The sequence below is a fragment of the Triticum aestivum genome, chromosome 2A (genome assembly GCF_018294505.1).
Source record: "Triticum aestivum cultivar Chinese Spring chromosome 2A, IWGSC CS RefSeq v2.1, whole genome shotgun sequence".
NCBI classification, from domain to species: domain Eukaryota; kingdom Viridiplantae; phylum Streptophyta; class Magnoliopsida; order Poales; family Poaceae; genus Triticum; species Triticum aestivum.
This window is the reverse complement of record NC_057797.1, coordinates 117,967,490-117,979,065: the sequence shown is the minus strand read 5'-3', so window position 1 is coordinate 117,979,065 and position 11,576 is coordinate 117,967,490. Positions and strand designations below refer to the sequence as shown.

The 11,576-nt window shown below is 45.9% G+C and overlaps 1 protein-coding gene across 1 annotated transcript; it reads left to right on the top strand.

The window, feature by feature from the left end:
* Window positions 1-6,606: 6,606 nt before the first annotated feature.
* On the top strand, window positions 6,607-9,670 carry LOC123187888 (trehalose 6-phosphate phosphatase RA3). The gene is made up of 9 exons (XM_044599868.1): window positions 6,607-7,009; window positions 7,110-7,250; window positions 7,382-7,453; window positions 7,948-8,043; window positions 8,228-8,281; window positions 8,471-8,720; window positions 8,904-8,974; window positions 9,077-9,169; window positions 9,284-9,670. The coding sequence occupies exons 1-9, from the start codon at window positions 6,764-6,766 to the stop codon at window positions 9,335-9,337; spliced, it is 1,077 nt and encodes a 358-aa protein (XP_044455803.1). The 5' UTR covers window positions 6,607-6,763; the 3' UTR covers window positions 9,338-9,670.
* The last annotated feature ends 1,906 nt before the right edge of the window (window positions 9,671-11,576 follow it).

The window sequence follows — 11,576 nt, the reverse complement described above, 5'->3', positions numbered from 1 at the left end:
ATTGTTCGCCTCAGGGTGGGGTGGGGTGGGGAGGGGGGGGGGGTGGGTGGGTCGGTCTTAGCAAACCTTCTGTTGACTCTAGCCCCCTGCCGAATCGAACGTCAGACTGGTACTGACATACTTTTATTTTCCTTTAACAACCGCCACTTTTATATTACCATTTTTATCCAGTAACCATCGCTTTAATCCGGCCGTTTGTTACTTTAAGAAAAAAAAAGGGCATCTTGTCCCATTTATGATAAATCACACTAGCCCGCTTCACTGTTTAGCTATCACAATTCATATGTGTAATGGTATAAAAATAGTACGTAGCACCTAACTTCCTTCTAATATTTTCTTCTTCCAATAACCGTAGCTTTTATCTTTTTTTCTTCGAGTAATAGTTGCCTGATAACCGTGTTTATTTGTTATTTTTCTAAAACAATGAGTCTGTTTGATTTTTATTGAGAAACCTTCTGAACCCGCTTGTCTGTTTAGCTGCCATAACTCACAAGTATCTGCGTAAAACAATAGCACCTTTCCGTTTCCATAAACGTCAGGTATTTCTTGTAATAACCGTTATTTTTATTTGTGAGTAATATAATAATCATCGATTTAATCAGCTTCTCAGTTATTTTTCTAAAACAATGGCATATATTGCGTGTCTTCCATTAAAGAAGCCGCTCCAACCCATTTCTCTGTTTAGTCCCCGCAATTCATATGTGCTGGTATAAAATGATAGCAATCAAGTATATTCATGTTTGAGTAGACGAATGTGTATGACGATTTTTGGACCAACAAATTATAATAATCAAATCACCTGTCGAAATGATATAACATTAAAATTATATTTAGCATATAAAATGACATGACATTATCACCGGAAACAAGTTGAAGAAATGTCTGGTCACGCGATTTAGTGTCTCAAGAGAAATATACCGCCTTGGTAAAACTCTAGCAGTATACATTATTCTTATGAAACACAATTAAGATGAATTGTAAAATGCTTGGAATTATGTGGACAACTCATTTCTTATTCTTTGCCATAGGTATTTCTCAAGCATCAAAATGTCGCACTTCCACATCAGAACATCAAGACTATATAATGAAATGCTAAATATCAATGGACAAGGTGGTAGACATCCAGTGACCCTCATTAAACTCTCCTTCTCACATACTAATTCTTTCTTTTCTTTCAGAGTTGTATTGCTATGTGTCCACTTCTATTAATTAAGATAATCAATAAATGCCTTGAGCAGAACATAGTAACGTTTGGCTGGGATTTTGGTGGGTGGAGCTCCTCATAGCTATGAATCCGCCTGTCGCCCGTCACTTTGAGCCTTTTCTTTCTTCAAGTAACTGCCGCTTTTATACGTTTTTCTTCATTTAGTAATCATCGATTTAATTCAGCTTCTTTGTTATTTTTCTAAAACAACGGGCATCTTGCCTGGTTTTCATTAAAAAAACCTCTCCAACTACCTTCTCTGTTTAGCCACACAATTCATATGTATTGGTATAAAATGATGGCAATAGATTATATACATGTTTGAGTCGATGAGTGTGTATGACTATTTTGGGAACAACAAAATTAAAATAATCAAAACCCCTTTTGGAGTTGTGTTTGCCACTTGTTGGCTTTTCTTGTACTAGGAAGGACTACAGAAGCTGAAGCACGCTGCATAGCTAAAGATTGGAGCCGAAAGCCTCAAGACTATTGTTGTCAACTTGTTGTGTCGTTGCCAAGAATCTATCAAGGACCTATAATGGGTTGTAGAGAGTAGAGGTGGCGGATTACCTTGCCTTTTGTTTTTCTCACCTGTCACCCTTTTATGTTGGTCTGTAAAACCATGTACGTGTTCCTTATTTTGGCTGCGCTTTGGCGTGTGAGGGTATCTTTGATTTGTAGGATTCATAAAACATAGGAATAGAAAAAAAAGACAAAACAATTGAGTGGCATATCATCTTGGATACTACAAGAATAGTACGAGTGTTTGATTGTCCACAAGAAAACATCGAATGCTTCACATGTGGTTGGACCAAATGGAAATTTTCCTATGAAATTAGTACAAATGAATTCTAAGGAAACATCCTATGGGTTGTAATTGCACAAATCAACCAAGGTGTGTGCAAGAAAAAAAAATCTTAGGATTAGAATCCTTCTAAACTCCTTTAGAAATGCTTTGAATCAAAAATACCTGATAGTGTTCCACTATAGGAATCAGGTAATTTGTCATCAGTATATCTCTTTGCCGTCAACTTTTTGTCGGGGTAGACGACAAAGACCAAATTGTGTTTTCGCCATGTAGTATATGTGTCAGATTGCAGGCACGTGCACCGTTTTTTGGTAATGCTCGCTTATTTCTTTCCGTTTTTTCTTCACTTATAATGAATTGTATATTTCTAGTATCAAAACTAATGGAAAGGGGAAAACCTGGTTGAAAAAATATAACACAAAACTAAATTCAGTTTCCTTTTCCTCATTCATTCAATCAATTGTAGTCCATTACCGTGTTTTCAAACTTAAAATTGTTAGCACTTAGTTTTGATTATTAATGTTTAAATATGATATCAAATAACTTTAATTGCATGCCTATACCAGGCATGGAATTCCCATTTTTTGATATGACTTTTTCACGGGAGTAAATTGTATTGCAATATTTGTAGGTGCAAACAGAAAATGGTACATCTATGTTGTAATTGCCTTAAGTGCAAATAAGAAAATGATTCATCTATGCCATAGCTGGCTGAGATTTTGTTAAGCCACAATCAATTCTGAAAAGCTAAAAACTGCACTTTTCTCACTTTTGAAGAAAGTACATTACGCACTTCCCATGAAATAAAGGTTCACTTTTCAATATCAATTGAGACTCAACAAAATCTCAAGGGATTGAATTTTGCAAAATCAGTATAAATAATTTAGGGCATTGAGTGGTCACTTAGAAATAAATTTTCACATTCAACTCGAGACCATGATATGTACTCCCTCCGTCCGAAAAAGCTTGTCCTTCAAATGGATGTGTGTAGCATCAAGTTAGTGCTAGATACATTTATTTGAGAAACAAGATTGGGACAAGTTTTTTCGAACGGAGGGAGTACATGATAGCAACAAGTATGAAATCAAGGCATACCCTTGCACATGGTAAAATCAAATTCATAATATCTTGAGTTTCTGGTACAAGACCAGGGCCGAAGTCGTGGTACCCTTGGGCTTGGCTCCTCGGCCATGAGGAAGGTTCCACGATATGTGTTGATTCAGAGCATTGACTTATGCTAAGAGGCTCCCCCACCCCCGCGTTGCCCCGCTTGGGCGACTCAGGGGGCAACAACCCCAGGCCACTGCCGGCCATCCCTTTCCCCAACCCCCTCGCCGCTGCCTGAGGCAGCCACCGGGCAAGCCCATGATGCAGCCAAGGATGGTGGAGGCGGGGCCTTCGGCTGCCCTGCCCTTGCGCGGGGAGTTCTGGAACCGGAGCGGCGACTCTTCTGGTGAGGCATCGCCTGATCTGCGGCGGCCGGTGGTGCGCACGGCAGATCCGGGGTCACTGGTTGTGTGGGCGGCAGGATCTTGGTGGAGGAGGCGGGCGGCTGGTGGTTGCTTCGGCGGCTAGCGGCGCGAGATCTGGCATTCTCCCCTCCCCTGTTTAGCGTGCGGCCCCCTTTGGCCGGGATGTGCCTCCTTTGGTTTGCCGGATCCTGGATAGGGGGTGTGGCTGGTGGCGTTGGGGTAGTCTATGCAAAATCCTTGGCCGGCCATGGTAGCCGCATCGACGACGATGCCCGAGGGCACCGTTCCCCTCCTTGGAGGCATCTGTATGGACTATCCACACCACTTCCCCTTCCCCTAGGTCTCCCGGATGAAAGCCCTAGCTCTGTTGGGCGGCGGCGACGCTCCCAGCGTCGTTCCCTTTTTGAAGGTGTTGCCTTGCACTACTAGGGAAAAGCCTAGCAGCAGCGCGGGTTTTGGGCCTATTAGCAGCGTGGGGGTCGGCGCTACTAATAAGGCGCTACAGCTAACGTATAGCAGCAGCGCGGGTGCCACCCGCGCTATTACTACGTCCATTAGTAGTAGCGTGGGTAAAAACCCGCGCTACTACTAACCCACGAATTTTTTTTTGAATTTTTTGCGCGAATTTTCGAATTTCTGAATTATTTTAACTTCTAATCTCTAATCACCCTCATCGCTGCTCAATTTAATCTCTAATCACCCCTCATCATTCTAAATCATCTAACTTCCCGGACGGTCAACCATCCTCTCACTATTCCAGCCTGAGCACGCTTAACTTCCGGGTTCTATTCTCCCTCGATTCCAAGTCTGCACTTATTGTTTTCCTCACAATAGTAAGATGTCAATCCTATTAACCCTCGGGAGTTTAGCTTGAGCATGAAGTCACACATTTCGCTGTTTGAGTTTAAAACTATTGTTCTAAAAAACAATAATTATTTAGTAACACTAATATTTCTTGAATAAGGAGTTTGACCACATTTTGACCAAAGTTTGACCAAAGTTTGACCAAAGTTTGACCAGATTTGACCAAAATTCCAAAAAAATTGAAATAATTATTTAGTAACACTAATATTTTTTGAATAATTATTTAGTAACACTAATACTTCTTGAATAAGTAGTTTGACCATAGTTTGACCAGATTTGACCAAAATTAAAAAAAACTGAAATTTGAGCATAACTTTTTTTCCTTTTAGAATTTGAGGATTCTAAAAATTTGCAAACAGGCCGTAGGCGGTCTCTATCGTATGCGGATTTTCGTGCTGAACATTTTGATATATTATACGTTTTTTCTGACATCGTATGCAAAAGTTATAGCCATTTTACATTTCCCTACACTTTTTGCAAAACATGTCCAAATTTAAGTTTTTAAATTTTGCTAACTAGTAGATGTAGTAACATAACTACATCTCGAAGGATTTTAATTTTTGAAACATTTTGATATATTATATGTTTTTTCTAACATTGTATGCAAAAGTTATAGCCGTTTTACATTTTCCCTACACTTTTTGCAAAACATGTCCAAATTTAAGTTTTTAAATTTTCCTAACTAGTAGATGTAGTAACATAACTACAACTCGAAGGATTTTAATTTTTGAAGTTTTTATCATTTCTTTTGCTTTTTACAAAACCGAAAAGGCGATCCACACGGGGGGTGGGGGTGTAGAGTTTCAAAATGGGACCTTTAGTAGTAGCGAGGGATTTTACCCCTCGCTACTACTATGGTATGTCCCGGAGGGGCACAGTTGAGACCTCTTAGTAGTAGCGAGGGGTAAAAACTTAGTAGTAGCGCGGGTTTATAACCCTCGCTACTACTATGGCATGGCCCAGGGGCACGGTAGAGACCGCTTAGTAGTAGCGAGGGGTAAAACCCAGCGCTACTGCTATCAACTTAGTAGTAGCGAGGGTTAAAAACCCGCACTACTACTATGGCATGTCCCCGGGGGCACGGTAGAGACTGTTTAGTAGTAGCGAGGGTAAAAAACCAGTGCTACTGCTATCAACTTAGTAGTAGCGAGGGTTAAAAACCCGCGCTACTGCTACTTAGCAGCAGCGCCTGATTTTAAAGCGCGCTGCTGGTAAGATTCTGTGTATAGGCTTTTCCCTAGTAGTGTTGGGAGCCTTGTGGTCGGTGGGCGCTTGTGGGTGGTTGGCGGTGATGTGGCCCTCTTCGTCCTGGCGTGATGCTTCCCCTCTACCAGTGCTGGATGTTTGCAACAGCCTTGTTCTGCTCAAGGGGAGTCTCCTGTGGCTCATGGGGATGCGCTGACCCTCTCTATGTGTTGTCTGGCGGCATCCATCGCAGCTTGTGACAATGTGACGCTTCGATCCAGGTGAGGAGGTAGTGGCCTCCTTCGAAGATGGGTGTTGGATGTGCCATGTTGGGGTCCGTAGGTGCATGGCCCCGCTGGTGCCAGTCCCTCTCTCCTTTGAGCCAGTGTGATCTTGCTCCTGGTGCTACATTCTCGGTTGAGGACCTCGGCGTCTATGGCTTCATCCTAAATTACCTTTCTTTAGTTGCCGTAGTGTGTGAGGCTTAGTTTCATGTTGTTCTTTGTTCTTGTACCTTTCGCGGTGTATTTTCTTTTCTTTGCCCGAGGGTATGTGTTTGTAATCCGAGTAGGTTGATGGCTTTGTTAAATCAAAGCCGGGCTAGACTCGAGCCCCATCTCAGGCTTGGCTGATGCCTTTTCTTTAAAAAAAAGAAGGTTCCACTATACGTTAAAGGTATAATATGCATAGTAACTCTTTTTTTGCGTCGAATATGCATAGTAACTTACCCAAGCCTTCGTCGACCGCTAGGCGACATCGCCATATTTGGCATGTAAGTGACATGACATTACCAGCAAAAACAAGTAGTAGAAGAAACGTGTGGTCACGCGATATTTGTATTTTAAGATAAACATATCGCCTCACTACAACTCTTGGAGTATACGTAATTCATGTGAAACACAATTAACATGAGGCGCAAAATGTTTGGAAATATGTGCACATCTCATTTCTTCTTCTTTTGTCCCCGGCATTTCTCAATCATCAAAATGTGTCACTTCCACGTAAGAAATTCCAAGAGGTGGGTCAGCCCTTACACGCTATATATAGAGCCGGAGTCCACCGCCCAAACCATCAAACCAGCTTCCTCTCCTTCTTCCACTCCCCCCGAACCATCCTCACCACAGCCTCTCCTTCTCTTCGTTCGCTGCTCTCGTCGTAGCCCACGCATCTTGTTGCTTTTCTCCCGGCGCTTCTTCAGACTTTCTCCCTGTGTCGGTCCGCGCTCTCGTCATGATGAACCACGCCACCTTTGCTGCCGAGGAGGCGGTCACCGCCGTGGCGGCGCCGGCGCAGCCGGGTCGCCATTTCGTGTCGCTCCCGCCGCGGAGGGCGCGCGATTGCAGGAAGGCCTCCCTGGGCCGCATGGACCTCGCCACCTCGGCGGTGCTGATGGGCGGGTCTCTGCTGGACTCGATGAAGGCCTCCTCGCCCCGCCACCCCATGTCCCCCGCCGGCGCCGACAACGAGGAGTGGATCGTAAGTTTCTCTCACATCCACCCATGGCTGCTGCTTGCTTTCTTTCCCACCCTCCCTCCCTCTCTCCGCGATGATTGAAGAATCTTTGCCTGAATCGCAGGAGAAGCACCCGTCAGCATTGGAGTGGTTCGAGGGCGTGCTCGCGGCGGCCGAGGGGAAGCAGATCGTCATGTTCCTCGACTACGACGGCACCCTTTCGCCGATCGTCCAGGACCCCGACCGCGCCGTCATGACCGAGGAGGTCAGTCTCCTTGCTCCCTCGTTCCATGTCTTGTGACGCCTTCTTGCGACGCGATCGAAGCAGAGCATGCTCTGTTCACAGAGGTTCCCTTTGCACTGCCCTGTTCTTAATTTTCTCTTTGATTGACGCAGATGAGGGATGCGGTGAGGGGCGTCGCGCAGCATTTCCCGACGGCCATCGTGAGTGGGAGATGCAGAGACAAGGTACATTCCAGCGCCAACATATCCTCTAGTGCTACTTTCTTGGTTCCTTGCTGCTGCTGCTGCAGCCGTTGCATTTTTGTTGTTGTTGCTTTCTTGGTGCTGTAAAAGAAGCCTAGTCTTGCACCTCACACCACGGCTCCAGCAGCGTGCACCGTAAACGGAATCTTCCAGGTTCCCTTTTGTAATTATTTGGCCGTGATTTTCACCGTCCACATGACATGGCATGCATGCCGCATTTGGTTGCGGCCGTGAACCTAGACGCTATACACACAACAGTACATGCAAAGAGGCACAGCGAGCGTTTTTATGAGCGTTTTCTCGCACTACTAGTACTTCCGCCCACAGAAAGAGGCACAGCGATCGTTTTCATGAGCGTTTCCTCGCAGTAGTACTTCTCTCCTTCCCCCTTCCCCTTTGCCCGGTTACCTCTTCATCTACGTACAAAAGAAACAAAAGAGCACTGTATTTGTATTTATGGTGCAATATGTACGCAGGTGTTCAACTTTGTGAAACTGGAGGAGCTGTACTACGCCGGGAGCCACGGCATGGACATCAAGGGCCCCACCAAAGTGTCTAACCACAAGGCAAAGGTTAGTTAAGTTAGTCGACATCTACCTTCCTCCGAATTTTCTTCCTCACTTATTCTCTCTCTCTCTCTCTCTCTCTCTACAGTCCTCGTGAAAGAGACTTTTCATTGGCCCTAATTTTTTGTTTGCTGTAATTAAGTCGCTTGCGAGCTGCGTGATTGAGTGGTTGTTCGTTTTGTCTATGCAGGCTGACGAGGTTCTGTGCCAGCCGGCGACCGAGTTCTTGCCTGTCATTCAGGAGGTAGGCATGCACGACCTGACCCTGTCTTTCACCAGTGAGAGATTAATTAAACTACGTACCTGAGAAATAATATTCCTAATCAACGAGTACTAATCTTGGTGTACTTTTCTTCTCGCCATCAAGTCCACTACTGCTACTAGAATGTAAACGATTTGCTGACAAGTGTGGTCCGGATCGATTAATTTGCAGGTGTATGAGAAGCTGACGGCGAAGATGGAGTCCATCCCGGGGGCCATGGTGGAGAACAACAAGTTTTGCCTCTCGGTGCACTTCCGCTGCGTCGAGGAGGCGGAATGGGATGCTCTGGGCAGGGAGGTGAAGGCAGTGCTGGACGACTACCCGAAACTCTGCCTCACCAAGGGGAGAAAGGTCCTCGAGATCCGGCCCTCCATCGAGTGGAACAAGGGACACGCTCTCAAGTTCTTGCTCAAGTCTCTCGGTGAGTTCTTGCACGGCACATCACAATGAAAATCGACGGGGCAGCCCGTTGTTTTGTTTTGGAAAAGAAAAACACAGCACATAGTACAAATGCATAAATGTTGATGCTGCTTCATACATGTCTTGTTAGGTACTTGCTTCATAAATATTCACAATAGATTTTTGGATGGTTTTTCCTTTGCAGGCTATGCGGGGCGCAGCGACGTTTTCCCGATATACATCGGGGATGACCGTACAGACGAGGATGCATTCAAGGTATAGTACACGCTGCACCTGTACTTTTGCGCTGATGCGCGCTATCGATCCAATCCGATGAACTGAGCCCTTTACTTTTGCAAAAAAAATAAATCAAAATAGGTGCTGCAGAACATGGGACAAGGCATCGGGATCCTTGTGACCAAGTTTCCAAAGGACACCAGCGCATCCTACTCTCTGCGTGAGCCTGCTGAGGTAAAACACCTTTACATTTCTTTTCAGAGGGACTATAAGTTGTAGTCAGGGGTTTTGAGTTTTACATGAAATTTGTTTTCATATGTGTAACCTGTGGTCATATACATTGTGCAGGTAAAGGAGTTCATGCGCAAGCTAGTGAAGAGCAACGGGATAAAGAAGGGTTAATTCATCAATCAACAGCCTTCTAGCTCTAACTCGCATGAAGATCGAGCAGGCTATATAGCTAGTACATCAAGTCTAGCTTGTTTCCTTTTTGGACTTGGTGTTGTCTCTCCTTTCATCTAGTAGAACAATGCATGCATGCGTGTCAGGGTCGATATAGAAGATCCAGATCGATCAGTGACCCATGCCAGGCCTTGGCTCTGAAGGTTTCTATTACTGTATCCTTCTCTCAAGGTCTTGTAATTAGCCTTCCCTTAGCTATGACAGAAATGGTATTGACAAAGTAGCCCTCCTTTTTCTCGCCCTGCACTATAAAATTGTTCTATTGCTTGCTTCGTCGTTAGCTTGTTATGATGTGATCTCTGTTGAGAAGTTGTTAAAGATATTATTGTGTTAGGGCATCTCCAACGTTGACCCGCAAATTTGCTTCGGCATCCGTCCGCGTTGGGAAGGGACCAGTACGCGGACACTGATGCTGGACGCCGCGATCCACCGCTGCCCGCACACATTTAAACAACTATTCAAACTAACCGGACGAAATTCGTGCGAATACGGCGGATTTCATATAAACCAGACGACGTTCATGCAGACACGTCGGATTTTCATTATATTTCCAACATTTAGAACAAAAAACAAACCTATCCTACGGCGACGGCTGGCATCCATGCCCTTGTTGTTCCCTTCCTGGGACTGCATCCTCCATCTGCGGTCTCTATGAGCACCAACGATAAGACCAATGAAGTGAAGGTGCGGTCGCCGGCGAGAAAGAGTAGAACATGGGTAACGGACCAACCCACATGGGACATAAGGCCCTGCCGCTTCCCATGCCCTACTCATCCTCAGGGGAGTCTGTGCCTTGTCCGTCGCCAGTGGACGTGAGGTCCATGATGGAAATGGAGGTGTCGACACTCTCGTCGTCCCATTGGGCGGCCCGAAAGTTTGTCGGGGGTCCATAGGACGCGTTGCTAGCGTTGTTCTCGTCTATGATAGCCTGCAGCTGCGCTTCCGCGGCGACCTATTCCTGGCGAGCGGCAGCTTGAGCGCGGATGGCCTCGTAGATTGCGCAATGCTCCGCGACGAAGTTGGTGTTGCCACGGCCATGGCCTCCACGGCCTCCTCGCTTGTACTGATGTTCCTCCTGTGCTTGCTGGAACACCGACATGCTCCGGTGCAGTGTCGTCGGAGCCCGTGCCTATCGTGGGGTCGTCCTCATCGTTGAAGATCCCAGGCGAGTTGGTCGGCATGCCGGGCTCGATCTGCCTGGCACGGTTGCTCTGCCAGGCGGCCGCAAGGCGGCCACCTCATGCTTCATCTCCGTCGAAAGGCTCTCCCATAGAGCGTTGTTGCCAGCAGTCATGGCAGATGTGGTGCAAGGGAGGAGGATGTGGAGTGGCTTGTGTTGTGTCGTGTAGTTAGCAGGTGTGGTCGCCTTTAAATATCAGATTCCGGTGAGGCCAGACGTCCGGGTGCGTCAATGCGCGGTGCCTGAGTGGGTTTCTCGGCGGTGTGCCTGCTTAATGGTGGCATACGGATAGATAGGGCATTGAACGGGCGTGGTAGATATCCATCCTGCCCCATCCCGTAACGCGTCTCCGGCATTGAGCAGGCGCGGACATCGGGGACGCGTCGTGGACGGCGTCCTCGGCAGGCGCGTGATACGTCTCCGTCGTATCTCCTTTTCCAAACACTTTTCCCCTTGTTTTGGACTCTAACTTGCATGATTTGAATGGAACTAACCCGGACTGACGCTGTTTTCAGCAGAATTGCCATGGTGTTATTTTTGTGCAGAAATAAAATTCTTGAAATGACCTGAAAATCAGTGGAGATTATTTTTGAAATATATAAAAAATACTGGCGAAAGAATCAAAGCCAGGGGGCCCACACCCCGTCCACGAGGGTGGGGGCGCGCCTACCCCTCTAGGCACGCCCCCTGCCTCGTGGCCCCCCTGGTGCTTGACACGTCTCCAACGTATCTATAATTTTTGATTGCTTCATGCTATATTATATTCTGTTTTGGATGATTAATGGGCTTTGTTATACAATCTTATATTATTTTTGGGACTAACCTATTAACCGGAGGCCCAACCCAGAATTGTTGTTTTTTTGCCTATTTCAGAGTTTCGCAAAAAAAGAATATCAAACGGAGTCCAAACGGAATGAAACCTTCGGGAACGTGATTTTCGGACCGAACGTGATCCAGAGGACTTGGACCCTACGTCAATACATCAACCAGGAAGGCACG